This window comes from Anarrhichthys ocellatus, unplaced genomic scaffold (assembly GCF_004355925.1).
Source record: "Anarrhichthys ocellatus isolate YVR2014 unplaced genomic scaffold, GSC_Weel_1.0 scaffold29, whole genome shotgun sequence".
NCBI classification, from domain to species: Eukaryota; Metazoa; Chordata; class Actinopteri; order Perciformes; family Anarhichadidae; genus Anarrhichthys; species Anarrhichthys ocellatus.
In genome coordinates this window covers 3,997,954-4,023,379 of record NW_022280059.1, presented here as the reverse complement: position 1 = coordinate 4,023,379, position 25,426 = coordinate 3,997,954, and the positions used below count along the sequence as shown (strand labels likewise).

The window sequence follows — 25,426 nt, the reverse complement described above, 5'->3', positions numbered from 1 at the left end:
ATATAAGAGTTGATGGATCGTGTGCGTTTGTTTTCAAAACTCATGGTACTACACACTCCAGTACACTAGGGGGCGTCAGTGTGTGATCAGCGCAACGTTTAAGGCACGATATTCACGCTTCTGTATTTCTGGTCCAGGCTCCAGGTCTGAACAATAAACTGGTTCAAATGAAACCTTGGTATCACAGCTACACACGTGCCGTTTTGAATCAGCTGCTTCAAGAAAACATGGATACATGGAGAGAGAAAGTTTGCAATCTAAATCCAGCAGGAGGCACGAACTATGGGCTAACTAGCACGCAGAAATGCTGCTTTCAAATACTCTGGGAATCTGGGAATATAGGTTTATTTATATTTGAGGAATTAGTGTTATGGACATTCACATGTAATCTTATATACAGTCTATGGTAATTAATCCTCAACTGTAACAACATATTTAAGTGAGTTATATGATTCCTAAAATGTAAAAAGTATATATTTTTTACATACACACGAATAAAGCTAACGTTAGATTTAAAACGAACTACACCATGGTCGCATGAGCACGAGTACACAACTGTAAACACGGACTAGTAGGCGTGTAGTAGCAACAACCTGTGTCTTTAAGACACGTAAAAGCTTCAAAGTTGTTGTGTGGGATATTTACTGACATATTTTATAATGTAGAACAAAATTCTAAAATATCTCACGCTTGTGTTTACCACGGACCTTATTTCAGGAATTTAATCAAAATACCCATTGACTCCGTAACGAGGGAACCAGAAGTAAAAAAAATATTCCAAACTAATTTCCGTGTTAGAGGACTCCCCCAAAAGGATTTACCATTTTCCAATAACCGTGAAGGCAGCATTACCCTGTGACATCAGACGCTGACACGCGCACGCTGGGGCGGAACCACGAAGCTAGCAGCCATTGCTAGCATAGCAGAGCTATGTGACCACCACACACTCGAATTAAAATAGAGTAATTCAACGTCGCTGATTATGTTACCTAACGTTATGTAACTACACAATACTATGATTTGGTAGAGTAACGAAATATAAGTGTTCGTCCACCGGTGTTCAACACAACAAACCATTATGGATGCAGTGAACGCGTTCAACATGGAGGTAAAGTATGCTCGTGTTTAACCCAGAGAGCTAACGCTAAACCCGAAGGCTAACGTGACCCATAACTCATTTGGTTTAGCGCTAGATGATTTGTTTGATCACTAAGCTAATTGTAAATATATCCAACATAATCAGTCAAATTGATTCATGTTGGGTGGGGTATCAGCTCCCCTGAACGTGGTCGATTACAACGTAAACATGACTTGGTTTGTTAGCCACTAGCTTAAATCGAAATCAACGCTTGTACGTTAATCTCGCAAGGCCTGTGATTCCAGTTTCCAGCGAATTTGACTTACTTTACACCACTGAGACCTCGATACATTATCAATACTAACGTCAGGGATAACAATAGCGTCTGCACCGTTCGCTTTGCATCCCACTCCTATTAAATGAATTGTGTCGCGCTGTCCGTGTTAAAACATTAGGATGTCAATAACGGTAGGAATGCTGCCCCTCTAACTAATGGTGCTTGTTTTGAGGAAGTTCAATGTTACGTTTATGCATATCAATACATGTTATTGTGTTGTTGCCACCCTAGGACTCTGAACTATAGTTTTGTCTTACTGTATGTATCTTTACAGTGTGTGTGTGTCGTTGTTGGTTGGACATAATGCATGTAGTTTAGTTTCTATAAGCTGCTTTCTAAACGTGTTGTGCACGTGCGTAAAACACATGTTTGACCAGACTACTGGTCTCGGGTAGCAACGCCAATGACATTCCTTTTTATAATTTCTTACCCATTCTTGTAGAAATTGAGTGTTAGTTAGCCTGATGTAAACAAAACCTTGTCAATGAGTGACGCTCAGACAAATCCACTCCCCTCAATCACAGATGCTTGAATATGGTTATGTGTAACTTAACTGTTTACAAGCTAAGTAAAATAACAGAGATCCTCACGTTATTCTGTCTACACTGTATGTACCCATGTCAGGAAGTGTTTGGATATGTAGCTTTATGAATACATATACCGAGCTTTAGCAGATTCAAATGGGAGTGGGATATAGAGCGAATGCTACAGTGGAAAAATCTGGTTTATGCCACCTATTTTAATTATATTGTGCTGTTGCTGAATCTTCTATAATTGGTTAGTGGGAAATGACTATGTTACTGTAGTTTAGTGGTGTCTATGCCTTTTTCAATGTTATTGTTTTTTTTTTTCTCATTTTTTCAACAATCAGTTGTTCTCCATGATCGACATGAAGCCTCCAATATCCCGTGCTAAGATGATGTCTGTCACAAAGTCAGCCATCAAAGCTATCAAGGTAAAGTGAATGCTGGATCAGTGTAATTGTCTTGGCAAAGAGTGGCTAGTGATGATGATCTCCTAGACTTTTTGATTTAGTTGTTTTACAATGAAAACACTGTCATACCGAAAGCATTTCACCCACTTAGCTTTTTTAATTCAGTAAATAACAGAATAATTAGAATTTTCATAATTTGTCTTAATTATTGCAATTTTTCATAATGCAAAAATGAAACACTTTCGCTGTAGATTGATGAGTATTACCTCAAGGAGTAACATATTTATAATTTTCACATCAGTAGCTCTCTGGCCATGTGGATTTTGGAAGATAACAGTTGTCCTAGAAGATACCCATATTTCTGTGGTTTCAACCGACTGAGATGTGGCTACCAAAGGGGTTTCCTCATTAGCCACATACCGAGTAGTCAGTGCATGAGCAACAACTGAGAAGTGCTGCTCCAGTAGTTCTGCTGACTAGTGACAAACCATAGATGGGATTTAAGGAGATGGGTACATTTATTTGTATTTTAGTAAAAACACTTGTTTGGATGTCTTCAACACGCAGGTGGAGATGCTCTAATAGAATACTGTGATAGTAGTTTTGCATTTGACATTTTTGTATTTAAAAAATGTGTCTCTTTCTACTTAGCTTAACTGTATCAGGTAACGGCTGAACAACCGTTGAAAGTTCATCTGACTTATTACAGAAATCCTGTATTAAATGGAAACTTTATCAACACAATCTTTCATTGCTGTTCCTTACCTCTATGGTTATAGCGTTCATGGTTAAAGTGTTTCCTAGTATGCCGTGACTGATGTTATTTTTTTCTTTTTTTTTTCTTTCATCAGCTTTACAAACATGTTGTCCAGATTGTTGAAAAGTTCATCAAGAAGGTATGTACTACAGAGCCTTAGTGAGTACATGATATGAAACATTTGAGTTCACAATGCATTGTACAAATGCATTTTGTCATGAGACGATAGTACTAAATTGTCTTGTCTTTATTTTTTTTCCAATAGTGCAAGCCAGAATTAAAAGTCCCTGGTTTGTATGTGGTGGATTCCATTGTTCGACAGTCACGGCATCAGTTCGGTGTTGACAAAGATGTATTTGCGCCCAGATTCTTGAAGAACTTCACAGATACTTTTCAAAACCTTTACCGATGCCCAGAGGATGATAAGGTACTTTATTTTGTTAATCCTTTTGGTATTTTCTGTCATTACAATTAATTATAATAAGACATTTTGCAAGGGTGGGATTGTTATTTTTTCTTTCTTTATCAGTGCAAAATTCTCCGTGTCCTGAACCTGTGGCAGAAGAATGGTGTGTTTGACATGGGCATCATTCAGCCTCTGATGGATATGTCCAACGGAGCCATTGTACCCGCCCCTGAACTGGAAGGTAGAGAAATAAATCTAAATACTTTGGGCAATGTTTGTAACAATATAATTGAGCGTTACCTGATGTTAAAGTGAGGTTGTAATTTGTAAGGTGCTAATCTATCTCTTGTATCTGAACAGTTCCTGTTGACCCCCAACCAGAGACACAGCTTCCTGTCACTAGTTCCTTGGTTGTGCCAGCTGTGCCCCAGCTGCCCACTCCTGATGCCTTAGCTGCTGTGGCACAGCTGTTTCAATCGCCCCATGGTCAGGAGGTAAGCAGTGCATTGGTGTAAGTCCTCTATCTGTTCTGTGTCATGGCAGGTAACGGATAGTTCACATTTTAAATGACCCTCTCTGTCTCCTCTAGCTGCATAGGATGCTCCAGAACTTCCAGCAGGCAGATAAGACCCTGGCAGCCACGCTGGCAAACAACATACCAAACCAACCCCAGCCGCCCGTGTCCCAGCTCAACCCGTACAGTGCACACACAGAAAAGAGAAGCTCTTTAGCCGAGGTAACAGCATCGCTGTGTCGCAATATAACCTGCTGGGATCATTTACATCATTTACCTAATCGTATAATATATATTTCCTCAGAAACTCCTTGACCGCTTTGATTACGATGATGAACCTGAGGAAGTAACAGCTAAAGAAGGCAGTGCCCAGTCACAGTGAGTTTCATACACTGTAATTATGCTGATGCATTTGTTGTGTATGTTTTGTATAAACAACTCAGCATACATCTTTAGATTGATGCTTTGAAGCATGTTTCATTTATCACACCACAGCAGGCATTTTACCTGTGAAAAAAAATGCCTTCTTTGCAATCAATGCAGCTATTGCGTATACATTCACTTGTCTGTTCAACCAGCTATTAGAGGAATTGGCCTCTGGGGGCAATGGGCTGTATTTCTGGTGTCCCAGTGTAGCTAAGAGATACTTGTTTTTCTGCGCTCTGCTCATTGTTAACGGTCCGATTGGCATATTTGAGATTCAAGACTGGAGATTAAGTTGAGAGACGACATGCACGGCTGGATTGTTTCACAAGTAGCGGATTTATGGTCAGAGCTGGTTGATGCTACACTATGATTGGCCAGTCTGCGTTTGAGGGGTGGGATTTGGTGACGGGTCAATTGGGTCAACACTCCTAATGCACAAGTCACAGCATGAGAGATGTTTTTTTTCCAGTATTATAGCCTATTGTTATCTGTTGCCTTGATTTATTTGTTCAGTGTTCCTACAGTGTAGTACAGAAGTGCTTGAAGTGTTCCTTATTGTTATCATTTTGTTATTTACTAGAGGTGACAGTGGGCAGAATGCTGCCTCAGTCCCCAGCAGGACGATTATGTCATCCTTGACATGGGCACTACTGGCGTATTTGTAAATATTGTCAGTGTGCAGTTGAACTAACAGACAGTTTGCAGTCACGCATGTTAACAAGAAAACAAATCCTTTACTGATTGTTGTAGATTCTGGTTGCCTTTTAAAATGTATTAAGATAGTGAGTTTTATTATAAAATATAGGTAGATTCTTTCAGTAAGTAAAACGTTTTCAGTCAGTAAAGTGTAGGGATGGGTTATGATTTTCAAATAGTTAGTCAATAGTTTGAGACTATCGTATTGGCTTAAAAAATATATATTTTAGTGTTGCAGGTACCGCTTGATAGTAAGGTTACTACCAGGCAATGGTGAAACGTGTTTGGCAAGATTCAGAATGATAAAATAGTTCCCAGTGATGAGGGAATGTCAATGTACTTTTGCTTGAAATTCCTGTTGTTAGTAAGGAGAGAAATGCAACACTTTTATCATTAGTAGCAAATCAAATAAAAGTCAGACAAAATGATGTGCACTCGGTGTAACGACTTTGGAGAAAGTTGCTAATACCATACCACTGAGCAGGCATGCACAACACCAAGGTTGTGGAACTGGAATCCCTAAATGAATACAGACCATATTATTGTAAATAATTCACATATGTGATTTTCTTGCTATAAAATATCTGCAGTTAAATTTTTGATGGTCGTTGGTCAGGGGCACTTTGGTCAGCTCACGCCCGTCCTGCTCTTGTCAACGCAATATCTCCGGAATGACTTGGACTAATGTCGGCAAGAATGTCCATGTGCACTCGCGTATGAAAGGATTAGATTATGGCGGTCAACGATCATTGTGGCCTCACAAATTAATTTTGGCCGTTGTGCAATAATTCATATGCTACTTATGACAATTTCACACACATGTCTGAAGCGATGACATTTTGGACTGACATCGATGTAAACTGCTACATGAAAAATACATACAATTGCGAGGTGGTAATTGTAGTTTAATGTATTTTGTTGTCTTTGTAGGTTTGTAATACCCAAACGTAATATCTGTGTATATTTTGTCATGACAGAGGCATTCCTGAAAATGTGTTTAACCAGTTTCCTGGTCAGATGCCCAACGCGGAGAATGTTCATCCACATATGATGGGACAGAGCGGGGGTATAGAGGTATCTAATTATAACTGCATTATATAATTACTCAACTACATCTCAAATATAGCAACTCTCTGGTATAACACCAGCATGCTGTCCACAAATTGTTTGAAGCAAATACTGTTGCTCATTTGATATGTGGAGGCAAGCCAAAATGACTGTTATGATAATGAATGTTTCATATATTCATGTTTTGATTATGGAAAGGCTCAAATGTGTGGAGCTGCAAGCTTCAGTAAAATGTTCTGTGGTCAATGGACCATGTGGTTTCTGTTTTTGAACTATCTCCTGTCTATTTGTCATCCCTCAGCACGGTGGAGGAAGTCATGGTGAACATCATATGATGGTAGATGGATACGGTTCCATAAATGAGGCTTATTCACAGTCACAGGTAAATCTTCAACCCCAGGTTAGCTGAACCTGATTAAAGGTCTCTCCTGTGAGAGGACGTTCAGCCTCAGCTCAAGTTTCACTGCATTTGAATGTCAACTTTTTCCCATAAGTTAGTTTTTCTCATTATTACAGTTGAAACAAGACATTGACATGGCTGCCTCAACTGGCAGGGAAGTGTCTGTGTGCAACTTTTTAAACTGGTACTTGGAATCCTCTGCTCAATATAATTGTCATGTCATCATTGTCTAATAGGGAAATTCAAGAGAAGACTCGGCTATGAGGCGGGAGGGCAGACACAGAGGCTACGGCAGGCGATCCAAATCCAGATCTGGTTCAAGGTGAGGGGCTGCTTATCACCATTACTGTGTAATGTTGTGAATTTCACTGAGATGTTCATCATCAAATACAGTTCTGTTTGTCATAGTTGTTATTCGGGCACATGTAACACTTGCCAAAGCCTATTTCTGTATCTACTGTTAATTATTTGATAATCTGCAGAAATAGTGAATGCATCCTGATGAATACATTACACATCAGAAAGCATGAAGCAATTAGTGCAGAGCAAGCACTGCCACCATAGATTGTACAAACTAGCTCAACGATGGTGGCTCCAGCTGTTGCCATCTTGTTTTTTGGAACCAGAAGGGACTATATTTGGACTAGAGATGGGAGGCAGGTTCTGTTGACATTACAAACGTAAGTTAGCTGCTAACAATAGCGCTAGCTTGGTTAGCACATTAACAATATATTGGATGAAAATTAGGATGCTAATTTTGTCTGGCAAAAAATAGGCATACTAGAATTTCACTCGACAAAAAAAAATTGGAGCACATACTTAATTAATTTATCTGTCAAATTAAATCTTACACGGTACAACTCCAGTGAAATGCAATCCTGTCAGTTCCTTCAATTTCTGCATTATTCACCATAAAGCTCATTCTCCCAATTTTTTCGTGCCAGCGTCCTCTGTTCTGTCGCTACATAAAAACTTAGAATAAGAGTCAAATGGCGTGTCCTGCAGTCTCCTTTCACCTTGGGGCTCTATGGGGATTGACTCCCTCAAGTGGCCATTCAGAGAACTGCAGTGTGTGGCAATTACTTTTTCAGATCCAGAGGTTGCTGCTATGACACTCTCAGCTGCTGTCATGGACTCCCTTTACTTAGTGTTCATGTTGATATTTTCTACTCTGCAAATAATGAAAGAGATAACTTTCCTCCCAAGAATTAAATTTTTTGGGGACAACACATTTCAGGTGGTTCAATATTTTGTGTTTCAGATCTCCCAGGAGAAGAAGATCACGGTCTTCGTCCCGCTCAAGAAGGTCGAGGCATCGGCGCTCTGATTCCCACACCAGAGAACAGCGCTGGCGGTCTCGCTCTGGTTCTCAGGACAGGAATGAAAGAGAGAAGGACCGAGAGCGCAGACAGAAAGGTCTTCCCAGCATAAAGAGCCAGACACTCAGTGGTATGTTCTACAACAGAAACAAACCTGTGAATGTCATTTATGAACCCTGCAGTACTTAGAACTACTGCAAGTACTACTACGAGATGTCACAGCAACAATATCCATCTCACCCCACAGATGGGAGCCACTCTGATTTCACATGGGATAATTGTAATAGTTTGAAACTACACTGTTGTGTGTCTACAGAGAACTACAACACACAATTATCTTTGTCAGTAGTTTCTGATTATGCTTTTTTTGGTAATCAATTAATAGTTAAATCTATACAGACAAGTACCCGTGGTTTATATATTTTTTAATAAGGGACTTTATTTCCTTGTGCATCCGGAAGAAGAATAATGAATTTGTTTAGCCTATATGTTTATTTATTTATATGTTTAAGTATAGCAACCTTTTGCGTGTTACATCTGTACGGGTCTGTTCATGTGCCACGTTTTTTGCACCTTCAAATCTGTCAATGTAGACACGCGTAAGGTGCACCCAAAAGGGAAGCAACACTGGTGCGCAAGCATTCCCGAGCACCTATTTTTCAATATGGCTGCGCCCAGAGATAAAATTAGTTTAATCTCATTTATCACATTTCTTTTTACAATCAACACTTGAAATGATGAAGGCACTTGCAAATGACAATGTAGTACGAAATGTAAACCATACTTTGGTGTTTCGTTTTTACCTCTTTACTTAAGATTTGCTTACATTTATTTTTCTTTTTACAAAATGTACCAAAACACTGGCAACGAGGAAGATCTTGGGTAGATAATAATGAGAATAAATATGAAACGAAATTTGAATCATACCCTCTAAACTAAAAATAAATCTGGTTTAAATTGTCCCTTAAACACTTTTACTAAGTGGAAAATGATACTTGTTGCAGGCTTTTCTAGGGAAACGCACTTAAAACGAGTAACTTTTCATAGGATATCATACAAACCATTGTTGAGGATATGTTGCTGTGTTTCAATTCAAACTCTCTGTTCTTATATCTACAAAGTTTTTATCTGTACAACTTAATTGATAAAATACGTCATAATTATCCATACTTTGGACAACATACAATTGGTTGACTTATTCTATGCTCGTTTGAAAAGGGGGGTTGACAGTATACATACACATTCTTCAAAGATTTGTTTATTTTAGTGCTTGATGCGGTAACTGATCAGTGGTATGACGGTGTGTGCGCTTGTCAGTGTGTGTGACAAAGCTTCTGTCCCGCCACTAACCTTAATTCTGATTAAATAGTCCCTGATCAGTTGTTGTTTTTCTGTCCCTGAGACAGCGGGACACCCTTGGAGATTCTTTTCATTTCAAGTATTGACGACATTGCCATTGTCTTTGTTTTTGGTTCCACTATCTCAGTAGCTGTTCTGTTGTCTTGTTATGATCCTTTGTGATTGGTTAATTGTTTTTGTTTTATTCCACACAATTTCATTTTGATCAAGTGCTTTAATGAAAAAGCAGCAGAAGTCTCATTCATTTAGGCACAAGGTTTTATTTTTCTTCTAAAATACAGGACAATTGGTTGCTTACGGGGCAACCAGAATTGTCAAGCTTTCTTATTTCCCAGCAGAACTGCGTACCATTATCTGGTTTTCATAGGCAACCAGATTTGTCAACTATTTCATGCCCTCAGGTTGCGTAGGGAGTCTTGAGTTGTAACATTTACAATTACTCTCACTGAGCCAACTCTCAGCAGTAAAATAATAACAAAATGAGTATCGAGCATTCACAATTAAAAAGATAGTAAAGTTAAACGCAACTAAAATCTCTTGCATGTTCCAAGCAGCTACTAACCTTATTTTGCTTTTAGTTTGCAGCACTACACTTTGGGTTGGACAACTGGACAAGAAAACACAGCAGTCCGACGTGATGTCCCTTTTGGAAGAGTTTGGCATGATTGATTCCATCAATGTAAGTTTGGACTATTCTTCTCAAAGATACTTGTAATCTTCCATGGTCTTTAGAAAATGTTATCAAGTATTTGCACTTTTACCTTTTTCCTTCTCTATGCCCAGATGATTCCTCCGAGGGGTTGTGCCTATATTGTTATGGTCCACAGACAAGATGCCAATACAGCCCTGAACAAACTCAGTAAAGGCTCATACAAAGTCAACCAGAAACCCGTTAAGGTAAATTATCACATATTGCTTCTTTTTCCAGTGTAATATTTGCTCTGTAACTTTTTAGTTGTGATTGTTAACTTGATCATAGCTAATGCCATTTTTTCCTAGATTGCTTGGGCTTTGAACAAAGGTATAAAGTCAACGCACAAAAAGTTCTGGGACGTGGAGCGGGGAGTTACCTACATTCCCTGGAGCAAAGTCAAAGTTGAGGAGTTGGAGAGCTATCGGGAAGGGGGTATGCTGGACGCAGAGACACTAAATCCAGGTAAATGCTTGCATATTCCTTTTAGCATGGCCAAGATTCACCTTCTGTAGGCTATTGGACACAGTTTCCCTAACCCTGTCATTGTGTTTTCCATTGTGCTCAGAGTGGAATAATGGCAAGGACCTCGGTAAGCAGGCATCTGTAAATGGAGCGATGGAAAGTGTACCTGCAGAAGGAACTGTCCCTGCTCACATTCAGGTAATGCTAATACAGTCTTTAAACACCTTCTTTTTGATATTACAAGCACTTCAAATTGATTGGTTTTATAGCCTTTGTTTTGGAGGCTTACTTCACAATTTTCACTGTGGAGGCTGTAAGGAAAATACATTTTTGTCGCACATGAGTAGTGGAGCTTATCTAAACCATCATCTCATCTTCTCTTCAAAAATCAAGTTACTGCAGAATATACAGCAGTGAACAACAAACATCTAGCCAAATCTGAAATATTGTGATGGTATCAAATAGTACAATTTTAGAATTACTGTGTAGGAAGACTTATCCCAATTCAGTGAGAACTACTCTGCAAATCAAGGTGCACACACAGTACCTTTCTAAGGCGGACTTAGCTTCAGAAAGATTTCAGCAGGACTTGTACCATTGGCCTAATTGTCCTAATTGTCTGCAAATGTATATTCAAATTGTGTACTGGGATATGTGATACCTAATTCAGTTAAATCACTGTTATACTGTAAATTAGTGCTCAGCCTATACTAGGCCATAAGTAACCATCCTAATATTACTGATGCCTCTGCTATGTTGTTGCTGAAATTAACTAATGGTTAAACTAACAGGTGCTCACCATTTCAGCCGAAATAGAGGTTAAAAATTGAATAATAACATTCAGTTTGCCGCAAGATGCATATGCTCTTGTAGAAAATTCCTTCGGCTTAGGCGATTGCACATAGGGCTGGGCGACAAAATACATAATCAAAGTTAAATGTTCAGGATAAAATCGTCCACGTTATAACAACGATACATTTATGAGAGAGAAGAGAGTTTGTATTTTCAGAGCAATGGGCCTTCGGGACAATGACGGTTTGTTTTTGGGATAACGGGCTGTTGGACAAATGGGAAATGACACTTCTGATTTGTTACAAAACTTCCAAGGACCACCTTCCTTCATGCAATCGTTTCAGATTCATTTTCAGGCTGGTTTTGTAGATTTCGAGCTCGTAATGGTCAAACATTGTGCCTGGGGCACGTGTAATAGTGATATTCCTCACCCAGAGAGGTTGGAAGGAGAGGACATTTCTACAATGTTAGGTTTCTACATAATGAGCTGTGGCGTTAACATGAGCAAAGTACGTTAGCACATCATTAACTAGGACTATTAGCACTATGCCATGCTAGCTGCTGAAGGTATACTGAAGGTATACTGAATGTTTTCGGTGGTTGTCACAGTGAATAAAGACCCACCTGGCTTTACAGGAACAGTGTTGTTCCCTAATTTCGTTGTCTTCTGTCTGATAGCGACGGGTCAGTCGCCTCAACATCTTTCTAAAGTTGAGGTTCAACGTTAAGCAACTGACTAGCTGTTAACTAACATCCTCATTACCCTGGGTTGTCAGAGGAGGAAGGCAGAGGTTAAGGAGCGGTGAATCGATGGTTGCAACAGTAAAAGAAATACATTAAGCATTTCTATTTTTTTTTTTTGCAACCTGGAAAAAGTGAGGCGCACAGCAGTGTCTGGTCGGGCCCTAACATGGGCAAAACAGGTTTGGCTTTTCCTGATATGTTTTGTTTGGCGTGGTGATATACAAATGTACATGGTCATTTAAATTATGCATTTTTATTTATGTGAATTCTTGAGCACATTTAGATATAAAAATAACTAGCTTTGTACATTACCAAAACCAAATGTTAAAAAATCTATATCTTTGTAGATGGTCTAAAATAAATTGGATAGATTCAGCTGATAGCAGATACATAAACGTAAAAAACAGAAACGTAAAAAACAGAAACGTAAACGCTAAAAATGAACACCTTTTGTCACTTTGAGGAACTCGATTTTCTAAATGAGCACTCGGTTCTTCATTATGTAGTCTCGACTTGGTGTTGAAGACTGAGATTAACGCTCGTCATGTGAAAATTTCTTAAAGACGTAAGACAACTCATAACTGGTTACACATTACAATTGATTGCTTTTAGGAAACCTTCTCAGTCATGCATGGTGTGTGCAACTGAAGGGGATATGATTATTATGGGTGTTTTGGAGTGCTGAATTAAACTGTTGATGAAAAGAGAGGAATTTTCCTGTTTCTGTCCTAAATGAATGATTATTTACTCTATAAGAGGGGTTGTCGACATGTGAATCAGCATTAGGGTGGTTTCAGAGTCACCAAATAACGAGACGAGTCTAACTTGGTGATTTGATTCACTTTATTACCATTCAGATAAGCTCCTCTGCTCATAGGCATTAAATCCAGCAATGCTTATATATTCGTTTTTCCTTTGCAAAATATTTGCATCTTCACTCAGTAACCTTGTACTGTGCAGTATAACGTATTCAAATAAAGTGGGAATTACAAAAAACTTTAATTACTGTGGTATGTGTAGAGGGAAGCATTTATGTGATCCTTTCTGTTTTCAGTATCTGAGCTCTATTATACACACTGTCTGAGTTTGGCAAAGTCATCAATAATTGTGTATATAATGTTCAGTTTTCACATACAATTACAAAAAAAACAAATCCTAACGATCCACCAGTAACGGTTGAATAGATTGAATCAGCTTCTTGTTGAACAAATGAAATGTGTATTGGATGCAATAGGTGTGAACCCTAAACTCGTGGACTTGAGCTTGTTTTAATTAGCAGCAAATAAAAGTCCTCATGACCTCATGCTGAACTATGGGTTTGATAACATGATCCAGCTGGACTGTCTGCAAGCTGCCATACGTAGCAGTCATGCTAGACTGCACACCTCTCTGTGAAGAGAGAGGTTGCTCACGTCTACAGGTCCAGAGTGTGTGACTATTTGCTGCTGGTGGGACTTAAAGGCCTGATTGGGAGGAAGTGACCAAGTGGGAGACAAGGTAAGCCGACAGCGTCCGTAGCAACTTGTGCACAACGTTGCGACAAGCTGGTTATTGAAAACTGGACAGGAGATTTTCTAAATCTGTTTCGATATGTTTGTGGCAAGGGGAATACTGCCTGAACAAAATGAGCCGGTGTCCATGATGTACTCAGTACACACATCAGGTTTCAGTTGTCTATGCTTTTCTTAATACGGGACATGGAGCTCGAGCGTGTGCCATTGATCGAATTAAGGAAAAACTCCTGCAATCTCTAACAACAAAAAAAACTAAAGTTACTCATGTGGCATAGGCTTGGGTATCAACGATGCCCAGATACCACTTTGTATGCTATCCTAATTTTTACAATCCTGTCTTTGGTCATTTACAACTGATTTAACCACTTCTCATGCTTACCTCTGACCCTATTCTACCACGCTGTAACAGATCAGTAAAATACATTTGCTCTAGTTTAGTTAAGTTATCAAAGTAGATTAAGATCAGGAGATAATTAAAATAGCCACGCTACAATGAGCTGTTTTTTTGAGACTTGTTTACACTTGCTCAATACAGTATGGTATCAAATTAAGAAGAAATGAGTGCTGCCCAGGCCTTCTGCTGTGTTTGAAGAAAACATCTTAAAATGTAGTACTCTATAATTGTCTTTGTAACCATGACAACAGAACACAATATTATAAGTTTGTATACTATAGCAATTTCCCGGAGCTGTCGTATGGAAAATGTCAAACCAGCACTTGAAATGAATTGGCTTAGCTTTTTTTTATACAAGAATGAATAAAACCAAAGAGGCTGTGTGGCCCAATCTCCACCTTAAGGACTCACGGACATTGAGGCATGCTCCAGTAAAAACCGTGAGGGTTTAGTTCTGTCCCACTGTCAAATCCAGTGCTTGAGGGCTCTCTGGCAAACATGTTAAACCCTTTTATGAACACTTTCCGTAAGTCTGCATTAGATGCAGACTTTGCCGATGGGAATTACCCACAAATCATTGCAATGTGACGTTAAACACGGGGTAACAAGTGGACACATGGAGATGTGAAGAAGAGGTAAACAAAGAGGACGGCTCACGTGTGTTCAGCCTGTCATATTAAATATACACAGAAACATTAAGGGTTAAAGATGGAACAAAAAAAACATGAAATCAGAAGATATTTATTCATCAAATATTTGATTTTGTCATTGAAGCTGTTTTGACAAAAACGAGTAAATAGATTATATGAAGTTACCTCTCATCTTGTGAGGAAAGAGCCTGTAAGACTTTCAAATCGGGGAGTACAAAGTATAAAATAAATACACATAATTGTACATCATAATTTTTGACGTCATGGTAACGTGATATGTTGCAGCAAAGTGCTGTTCCATTCATAGTTACACCATTTGAAGCCCTCACAGTCTCTCACACTCGACCACTTACCAGGTGACATCAGCAAGTCCTTGAGGGTTCAGGGGTTGAGGCCTTAGGGGGGGGACACTGGGACTAGGCCTGTGTCCAAATGTCTGCCTGCTCAATCATGATGTTGCACAAAAGAGATTCATTGCATTTGGGGTTAACTTGACCTGGAAACTCTAAAAGATGCATGAGTTAATCCGTGTTGTTCTTCCTTACTGGTGTGCTTTCATCATAGTGCTAGATTAGTGAGCAGAGATACTTCTGCAAACCTCTTCATGTTTCTCCTCATTGAGTAGCAGTCTAAGGGACTTGAGTTTGATTTGGTAAAGTACACTATTTTGTGGGTCTTACACATTGGCAGTGTAAATTCAGTCCTTTACTATGAATATGTGGAGTTCCAGACGTGAAGCAAAAGGAAAGTTCATAGTACCATAATGCACATTGTATGTCGTTTTACACCAAATCGTTTCCACAAATGATATGCAACATGACACCAGTGTGCAGTCCTATTCACCCACCTAGCCATTTTATACCAAATAATATAATATAGAATGGACATGGAAGCAAAACATCAAAAAAGGTAAAGATTCATCTTGATTCAGCACTAGTTTTGAAAACAATTAGAGAAATCTGAGTTGTCTACTGTATTTGTCGTCCACGTCTGCGCAGCTACTTTATATAACTGAATTTCATCAGAGCACCTTCAGGTAGTGATACTTAAGGGGAATGAGATGCTTTCACTCTTGATGTCTGGATTTTTTTTAAATATTTTTCTTTTGACAATGATTTGTAGTTACATCTCTTCGATTTTACAGAAGTCTTGTCTTTCTAAATCTGGGCGGCAAAACTTGATTTGAAAGGGAATGCACCTGTTTCATTTCTTTGGATTCAAGACATGGCTTTTGAAAAGTGGCTTCTCTCAGGCTACATACTTTTAATACCTGCAAATAATACTTCTTCAACCCGTCAGTTACTTCATATTTGCATAATCATCTGCTTCTGTGCTCTGCCTGTGCAAATCACAGCAAACTTGTACCTCTTGCAAGATTATTTGCCCGCACGTTTGCATACTTGGATAGTAAAGTATGAGGTAAACCCTTTGGTTTTCAGTTATGCTGCTACTTAAAACATTATCCTGTCCAAACCAATTGCGCATTGAAAGCAGTTAACTTTAGCTTTGTCTGGCCCAGTGACGCCCTTTGCTCAGCCTGCATCGTATGACGTGCATCATAACACACATTGTTTTCTATGTATGTATCTACGTTATCCCTCACACAAATGGTGTCTGGGCACACATACAAGTGTCAAGACATGCTGCTGTCCTTTTTCTCCCCAACATCAGTGCCTGTCAACTCTCCAAAAAGCAGCAATTTCACCACATTTGCTCCCTGGATGGGAAACTTGACGGACTCTTCTGTCTGTTTGGTATGTGGTATGGGTGTCAAATGACACCTAGACGAACGTGACGTGGCGAGTGTGTATGTTGCCCTTAAAGGATGGAGTTTCATCATCCATCTGTTAGTGCAGCAGAGAGGAGAGAAGTGACACGAAACAGTTACACGGCTAAGTTGTGCCAGATAGAAGAAATTCTGCCATGAACATGGAGTTGAATTGAGCTGTTCATGCTATATCTGCTGAACGTAGTGAGGTTGATGTGGCATGTGCCATGTTTTTTTTTCTCTTTTTGCAACATACCCACAGTAGCTTCAAAACCAACAACATGTCTTTTTCCCAATTTTAATCTCAATTGATTAATTTATTAGGATGCTCCATTTACATGTTACAATTCTAAACGGTGTCTTCTCGGAAGTATACCCCTCAAATGCCTCAGAACAGCGGTTCAGTTTTAGACTGAGGTTTGTAAAAAAATCTTGGTTCATTCCAAAAATCTGCTCTTAATTGCACGGCCAAGTTAATGATCTCTGATCTTGCATACAGTGCGTAACTTCCTGCGTTGCCTAGTCTCATGGCAGAGGGCAATATCACTCCGCAACCTGTCTCTATTGCTCTTGCCATGTTTGAAGATGATAAAGTCTGATGTCAGAGCCCATTTATATGAGCTCAGTGTTGCATTGTAAGTTCAGAAAAACAAAAATGTCATATCTACTTAATACATTGTTTAAAAAAAGATCTTGACCCAGCATGTTTGCATCCCTGAGTCCATGGTTGAAAGCGTATTTCTCAATTTTCCATGGATGAATAAGCAAACACTGCAGGATTTCTCCAGTGCATCCATTAGCCATTGCTTCTACAGGTTACCAGGCATATTGAAGTAAAGTGGATGCAACAAAAAAGGTTGCCAGCCCTCGGAATGAAGTGGACAAGGTAAAAGTTGTAAGCCAAGGATAAAATGATTTACTTTACTTTATAAACTACAGAGAACGCAAAGATGGCTTATGTGGAGTTTACACAGGGAACATATTTCATAATTACAACCCCTGTGTTTACATGGCCTCCATACTTCTTTTAGAAACAATTTTATATTAACATTTTTTTTCATTACAAAATTGTAAAATAGTAAAGATATATTTCAATGGGAAATGGCCTACAAACAATACTGCAAAAATGAGCATTGGTCAGCAACATACAGCAATTCTAAGAACGTTAAAAACATATGTAATGTACTATGCTCTGAGGACATACAATTCAAAATGATAAACTTTCAAAATGCAGCAGCCAGTAAAGTAGCATTCTGAAACGGCATAAACTACACTTTTTTTTTTAGTTTTTCCACATTTATGGTAATATTTTAAAGAACAAACATCCCTGTAAACTCTCCCTGGTTTGAGAACATTTCTAAATAATATAGATTTTCCATTTGGCAGTTATAAATGTTAAAATAAATTTAATTGAACTTGTAAAACACTGATTATGATTCCATTAAAAGACGATAAATTATATTAAAATATCGTCAAGCCCTTCTCTCAACCCATGTGTTTAGATGGATGTGATTTTGTATTTCAAAATGTTTTGTTCAAAAAATGTAGAGAAAAAATCGAAACGTTTCAAATCACTTATCCCTTAGATTTTTACTTTTAAGTATTATAAATCATAGTAATTACACAAAAGGTTCTTCTGGATGTAGGTTTACACAAAGGTTTTGCATTCGTAATATCCTTGAACCTGTTTAGAACAAGTAAAGCGCTTCTGACTGTGAGCAAGAGACGGGAGAAGAAAAGAGAATAACAAATTCAGAATGTAATGGTGTGTTTAAAACCCTCATGCTGCTCTCTAATTCTTTACCTTTTATGCTTGAAAAAGCTCCATATTCTACACGTAGATATCACAGGTCTGACTCAGCCCTCTAGAGCATTCTCAGTTGCGCTGAATAGGTTCAGGTAGCTCGGTCATTAACATGGATTATAATGTAAACTCAGCAGTCTTCTCCTTTCAGTCTTTTTCAAGTGAAGTGACATTTCAAGGAAAGAGGGAAATTCTTCAATTAGACTCTCATGAGGCCTCACGAAGGTGAGTGTTAAGGAAATTATCTTTGAATGTTGGAATTCCCTCTCTTGGATGGAACGGTTGGAAGGGAAGGTAATGAGAGGCTCATTCATAATAAAATTGACCTAAATGTTCCATGACATTTGTTTTCTCATGAATAATCTTAAGATATCAAGATATAGGCCAGGTTATTGTAGAGCTGCCTCATTACCGTCTTTTGACATGTCTTCGAAGTAACTGGTACAAACAAAGGAGGAAAAAAAAAGGAATTATACTGACGAGTGAAAGCATTCAGTTGATACCCAACCGAGCTGAGAGTCTTGATCAAAGAGCCAATGCCCAGCTGCCTGGTTTGTGGTGCAAGTGTAAATAACCTGCAGGAAAAATGGAGCCGCAGATGTCCTCGATATTCTGCTGATGGAGTGAAACACCAGGGTAAGAGCAGACCCCTCTGTTGCTATCCCCGTACTGACTTCCTCAAGGCTGTTTGACTTGATTCTATGAACTGCATTCTCTCTATTTCAATTATATGTTAGTAGTAGTAAAACAGCATGAACTATTTTGGTTGCAAATTCATTTTAATTTGATCTTTTGTCTTGTTTCCTTTGTGTTAAGTTTAATTGCTGCAGGTAGTTAACTAACTATATATATATATATATATATATATATATATATGTGTGTGTGTGTATAAATACCATTAGACAAAACGATTCTGAAAAACCTAAATTTTGTCCGTTTTACATCCATCTGGCTGTCGTAATTTATTGCAAATAATTAAAGAAGTGAATTGCAGGTTTAAAGTTGCTGTAGGTGAATTTAGTAAAATGCAATTCACCCCCCCCCCCCTCCTCAGTGCTTCCTCCTTTCAAATGAGGTTCACTCATTTATTTAAACTTATAGTGAAACGGAAGTTGGACGGGTGTACAGTTTCAAGAGGGATTTAAATTCCATCCTTCGCATTTGATTGGACCGCCAACAAGTGGGCTGGAGTTTAGCGTGATACGGACCTACAGGTGACTGCTGTTTCCACACACCTCCCTCACCTGTTGTCAGATGCTGGAGGAGGACAAGGGAGGAATGAAAGGGAGACATTGAAAATTTTCAACTGGCTGTGTTGCTGCAGAATATGCAGGCGAACGGGATCCGGCCTACCTATATGCTGCCAATGCCCGACCACCCTGTCCACCCTCCGGCAAAACTCTGCCGAAGTCTAACCCCCCCATCATGGAGCGTTACCCTCCAGTCAAAATGATAGCGCCCCATTGTTGGTTAGGGGGAAATGCATATCAACGGACAAACTTTCTGAAAACTGCTCTGTTAGCTACTACAGTCCACCACAACTTAATTGTGGTTTTCTACGACGGGTGTGACTAGCTAGTCGCCCATAGTCTCATGTGATTGCATTATTTTTTTGTGAATGCACAATGATTCATCAAACATTTGAAACTGTAACAGAAGCTGAAGTTAAAGCCACTATGTGTAGGATTTTAAAGCTTCCAACGATGGTGCTCCTCAATGGCAGTATAACAATTGTCATTGTGGCAGATACAAATTGACACCACTACCCAGCAGCAATTAGCCGTGTCAGCAAAGATGGAAACATTAAAATGAAAAGCAGATGACTGAGATCGTAAGACCTCGAGTGAGGACAGTCAAAACATAAAAACTCTGAAGTGTGTTGACAATGCCTGACTACTTTTTATTGTTGCATTCAAGAAATACAGTTTTTACCCTTTACGATGGCAAAGCTTTAGCTGCCAGAACTAGCTGACTTACTGACCTGAGTACCAAGCGATAGCCACCTCTTCCAAATTATGGGTTCAATGCAGAAGTGCTTTTACCTGCAGTTCTTCTGATTTGCCTAAAATATTGGAATGATTGTGAAATCCCCAAATTCTCTCTTGAAATACAAAGTATATTGTCCGACTGTGCCTATTTCGATGGAATGCATGTTTGTTTGTAGAGCAGCTGCACAAGTCCTGGTGAAAACTAATGCAAAAACAGTTATTTTTCTTTGAAGGATACAAAACTAGGATTTTTCTAATGGGACATGTGGTGCCTTAAAATTCGGTTCCAGTCCTAGTTGTCTATATGTGTTTTTTAATAACTTTAATTATTTGAATTTATAATTTAATAAATTCAAATACCTTTTTAGCTTTTAAGGTAGAATATTAGTTTGATTTGTGTACATGTACAGTATGTACCTCCATGCATAAAACATTCCTGGTTGGCTGTCAAAGTTCGGTGCAATAATATTTCAAAATGGATCATAGATCTTTGGACAGTTGCAGTCACCAGATTATTTTTTATTTTTTTAAATGACATGGATTACTACAAAACCTTACGAAAACGGTTCTAAATGTTAATGTCGAAACGGTTCTGTCAACAACACATTTTCTGACAGTGACGGGGAAACCTTTCCAGAGCTATAGCATTGTGAAAAGCATTTGATGCGTGAGGTATTCTTCATCTGCAGCTCATCTGTGCAGAGATGGCTTTTATCATTTCATCCAACTACATGTGATTATGATTAGTTGGAACAGAAATATACGCTTTCCATCTAAAGAGAGATTCGTTTGACTTGCAGACGTGAGACAATTGTTCATCACGTGACTAATTTTATGTGTTTGTCCTGATGTTTTCAACATGGAAGTTAATCACCTCGAGTCTGTGCCCAACAGGTATCAGGCGGTCATGGAGAGAAATTAAATTGTGTTAACAATAGTTATTGGTTCAATAAATGCATGACATACACAATAGAACTTGATTCAGGTCACATTTGAAATGATTTCACTGTGACTTCATTGATAACTCTGGTCATTCTGACTAATTCTGACTTTATTTGCCTTTTAACCCCATTAACCAGCCATACTAGTATGTATTTACTATACATGTCTGATGCTATTTCATATACCCATACTTTTTTTTTATTTTTCAGTCATCATTTGAAAGCTGTACGAGTTAAGTTCTCTAAATTTATAATAGCATTTGTATAAATAAACAAGTACAGTTATGTCATTGATAAAAGGAAGTAAATGGTAGGCCTGTGCAATGTAGCCTGTGAAGTGTTTGTGTTCAGTGATATCAGTGACACTGACCACAGAGAAGGCCTTTCCTCTGTCATAGAGCCATAGAGCTGGTCCATTGTTCGTTTGTTGGTCACCAGGATATCTCAAAACATATTTGTGTGCAGTCTGTCTTCAAATTATTGTACGTGTGCATGTTAGTCAAACAGTATGTGAACTCTGTATCCTCTCAGGCACTGAAACGCCTTCTTGCCAATGTCTCCACCTTTACCATGACCATGACATTAAAGTAAAGCCATTGTGCCATTGTGTTTAACTCTGAAACTAAAGGAGAACTCTGTCAAATCTAAAAGTTATGCTTAGGATAAGCCGTTCAAAATAACGTGTTGGTTGTTTGTGGTATTACAGGAAATAAGTAATTGGTGGGGTGGTGACTTACGCCCCCTAAAAGCCTTTCCGTCTCCCTCAGCAGTCACCAGCAGCTCCCCCAATCAGAACACTTTCCTGTAACATTTAGCCTCAACAATGGCAACCATCCTCCCGTATATGGTCACTGTTCTTCCACAGATGTTAATTTGTTAACATCTATTCATAACTGTGTGGTTGTAGTGTTTACAAAGTGCGTAGTGTATATAAATGGTATTTGATGATGTGATAAAGCATGTCAATGGTAGTTTTAATGTTTAAACATTATTTTAAACATATTGAAAAATAAACAATGAATATAAATAAATAACGATGAAGATGAGCAACATTGTCTAGTCTTACCCCTTTTCAATACTTATCGATACTCAATTAAATAAATGGCATAAACAAACTCCCCGCCCCAGCATCGACCACAAAAAATACACTAATATATTCCTCATCATACATAATCAACAATAACCAATCAAGCATGTGAAGAAGAAAAAAAGGCAAGAAGATTGATTTCTTCTTTCTCTCCGTTCCACAAAATCTCCCCACAAGTTGATGTGCAGATACTTTTAAGATTGGTGCAAACATTGTTTCAAATATAATTTTCTTATGTTATAACCCCACATTGTTAATTATCTTATTGCTCTTTATTTAGTATGCGTGATGATAGCCGGATACTTTTGTAGGTGTGGCCCCATGCCTCCACACAGTAATTCAGATACTGTGATACAAGTGAACAATAAAAAATCTGTGCTGCTTTATGATCCAGAATGTGTCAATTATTTTCCAGAAATGCAACAATCCTTGCCAACTTGGCTCGCACATATTTTGTATGAGGTTTTCCAGCAGATTTTGGTGTCTAATATCACACCTCGAAATGTAATTTAATTTACTCTTCTATAATAACTCCTACATACACACACTTACACTTGTAAAGCTGTAAAAAGAGCCTAGAAGGTGTTTCTTATTCTGATTCTTACTGGGTGAAAGTTGTTCATTTGTAATTAAGGACTGATGCATTTAGTGACGTGTACAATTACTTTATTGTTCTGTATTATGGGATTGAGGTCTTTCAGCCTCTGAAAAATGCATTGTTATGTCAGAGTGTGGGCTGTGCGGTGGTCTAGTGGCTATCACTGTCACCTCGCAGCCAGAGGGGCCCAGGTCCCCAACCCCATCCTTGGCTGAAAACTGGGCTGAATTTCTGAAGATTTGCTCCTTGTTCCATTTGCCCAGCGAGCTTTCATGTTCCTCACAACACAGATAGTTTCAGATCACTTCAAATGAATGAAGGCAGTTTTTCCAAACAAAGCTTGCAGTCACTGTTCCTTGCCAGTGTGTGACCCTCATTTTTTGATGTGTGGACTTCCTCCTCTACACACTTGTGTACCTTTTTTACACTGCTTGTCACTAGACATGATGTATGTTGTATGATGTACAGAAAATTCCTGGGGAAACTGTCAGAAATGCTGTTTAAAAAAATACTCATCAAAAGATGTTTTTGTCCCTTCATCAAGCGTGACAAAGATACACATAGGATGCATCAATAAGCTGCTTCATGCTCTGGAATCAAAACACGTTAATACAGTGTCTTCTTACTGCTCGTTTTACTTTAATCTTAACAAGGATGCCTTTGTGTTTCTCTGTCTTCCAGGTGCCCCCGGTTCAACAAGCAGCACCCATGGGAAGTCCACCTGCTTTTCCTGGCCCCATCCTGCTGTCCCCTACATCCATGCCTCCAGGAGGAGCTCCTTTCATCTCCACGGAGTTTGACCCTACAAAGTTGGCACCAGGTAAGTGGATTTGTCAATCATCTAAAGGGGAGATGTGTGCTTTCATGTTTATTAAAGGTAACTTCTCTTTGAAGTTGATGATAAGATGAACAGATCTATGCTGCAGCGTTGTCGCTGTTCTTGGCTTGAAGTAACTTCTTTAAACTTTTGCTGTCTGATCATTTTTTTTTCTTTTGTGCTGCCACAACACTTAACTCCAACTGGGGATTAAAATACTTTATCTTATCCTCTTTGCAGCAGGTAGTGTAAAGCCTCCAGAGGATTCCACCAAGGATTCCAAAGGAGACACAGGCACACTCTCAGATCTTGGCACCAACAACCAGCTGGGGTGTCCTGCAGCACCGGTGATGACCCTGCCAGGCCCAGGAGTCATGCAGGGTCCCAGACTGGGGATGCCACCTATGCAGCCTCCTCCCGGCATGCCGAACCCTCACCTACCTCCATTCCTCTCACCTCCACACATGCCCCCGCAAATGATGCCCGGAGGACCCATGTTTCCTCCAGATAGGTTCAGAATGCATATGCCCTTTCCTCCTCGTGGCCCTCCTTTTCATCGACATCCTTCTATGGGACCAGACGGCATGCACGACAGAGAAGGGAGGCATTTCAGAAATGGGAGAGCAGGGTTTGGGTGCCCACCCTTCCAGAGAGGGAGGTGGTAGAGGTAGGCTGAATGAAGGACCTGAGGGGAGAGGAGGCTGAATCACTGTGACAGATAAGTATCGGGACATCTGGTTCAACAAGGACTGCTGTGATAAACTGAGGGTGCACAAACTTGTGTTCGGACTTTCTTTTTTTACCACCACAACCTTTTCCTACTGTCACATAAACAATGAAAAACAGGACGCGGTGTTCTGAGTGTGATCCATGCACCATCAAGTTCACCAGAGAAGAGACTCTTTGCTGTAAATACTGTATGTGCTCGTAGCTGTTTGCTATCTTTTTGTATATTTGAAGTTGTGTAGTTTATCCTGAAGTCTAATCTTAGTAGTTGAAGGGAAAACAAAGGAAAAGTCTGTATTTTTGAGCTTATTCCCTCACCATAGTTTTTGTGTATGGAAGGAGACTAAAAAAAATCTATAATTCATTCACCTTTTTGGTATTTAGTTTTTAGCGAAATGCCTTTGTAACACACTAATGTTTAATTCTTCAGTTGAAAAGTTGGATTTCATTTGAAGGAGAATATTTCCTGTCCTGCCAGCAGAGGGTAGTGTAAACCTGTTACCATGGCCAACCTCTGTTGTACATTAAGGTCACACCTTGTTGGATCATGTGCAGTGAATATTAAAATGCGGTACAATTTTATCAAATGGTTTCATTTGTGTTGATCGTACTGACACTTTTTTACCTCTTTCTCACAAAACTACGCTGTGTTGATAAATCCATTTCAAACATCACTTAGGAACCATCCTCTGTGGAACCTACAGCTATAAACGATTGGTAATCTGCAGTTTAACTACCTACCTTTTGTCTCATTATAAACCATAGTTATTTATCTTGATAATGATAGGCTTTGCTTTGTATAGCTAGCTAAACCATTATCCCTTTGTTTTTTACAGTTTGAACTGAAGTCAGTGCAGCCTTCAGTCTCCATCACATTTATTGTTGCATGTATTTGCTCAAAACAACAACTGTGTGTTGCAGGAGGTGGGATGCCCAGACAGACTGCACAAAAGACCATTTAAATGATGCGTTCAGGTTCAAGAAAGAGATTATTTCGCTGTTTGCTCCCGTTATCCCCAAACTAAACACGCTTCAGCTCCAGTGTGTTTCACACCGTCATTGAATGCCGATTCGAGGTGAACCGCAGCTGATTGGCTCTGCGAATAAATAAGTGGCGTTCTCGCGATCCACTTGCACGCCGTCTCCAAGGACC

The 25,426-nt window shown here is 39.1% G+C and overlaps 1 protein-coding gene across 1 annotated transcript; it reads left to right on the top strand.

Moving 5' to 3' along the window:
• Positions 1 to 869: 869 nt before the first annotated feature.
• Positions 870 to 25,229, top strand: LOC116392284 (SR-related and CTD-associated factor 4-like). Its single transcript, XM_031863601.1, has 18 exons — positions 870 to 1,108; positions 2,287 to 2,370; positions 3,201 to 3,245; positions 3,372 to 3,533; positions 3,636 to 3,753; positions 3,873 to 4,006; positions 4,102 to 4,248; positions 4,331 to 4,404; positions 6,126 to 6,222; positions 6,518 to 6,598; positions 6,853 to 6,938; positions 7,878 to 8,065; positions 9,873 to 9,973; positions 10,078 to 10,191; positions 10,294 to 10,450; positions 10,554 to 10,648; positions 23,412 to 23,550; positions 23,788 to 25,229. The coding sequence occupies exons 1-18, from the start codon at positions 1,079 to 1,081 to the stop codon at positions 24,210 to 24,212; spliced, it is 2,277 nt and encodes a 758-aa protein (XP_031719461.1). The 5' UTR covers positions 870 to 1,078; the 3' UTR covers positions 24,213 to 25,229.
• Positions 25,230 to 25,426: the final 197 nt, after the last annotated feature.

What these genes read in the sequence shown, in the direction of transcription:
- LOC116392284 (XM_031863601.1), top strand. Translation starts at nt 1,079, where the DNA reads ATGGATGCAGTGAACGCGTTCAACATGGAG. An exon ending in CAGCCATCAAAGCTATCAAG is followed by an intron (nt 2,371 to 3,200) that starts GTAAAGTGAATG and finishes TTCTTTCATCAG; the next exon opens with CTTTACAAACATGTTGTCCA. An exon ending in AAAGAGCCAGACACTCAGTG is followed by an intron (nt 8,066 to 9,872) that starts GTATGTTCTACA and finishes TTTTGCTTTTAG; the next exon opens with TTTGCAGCACTACACTTTGG.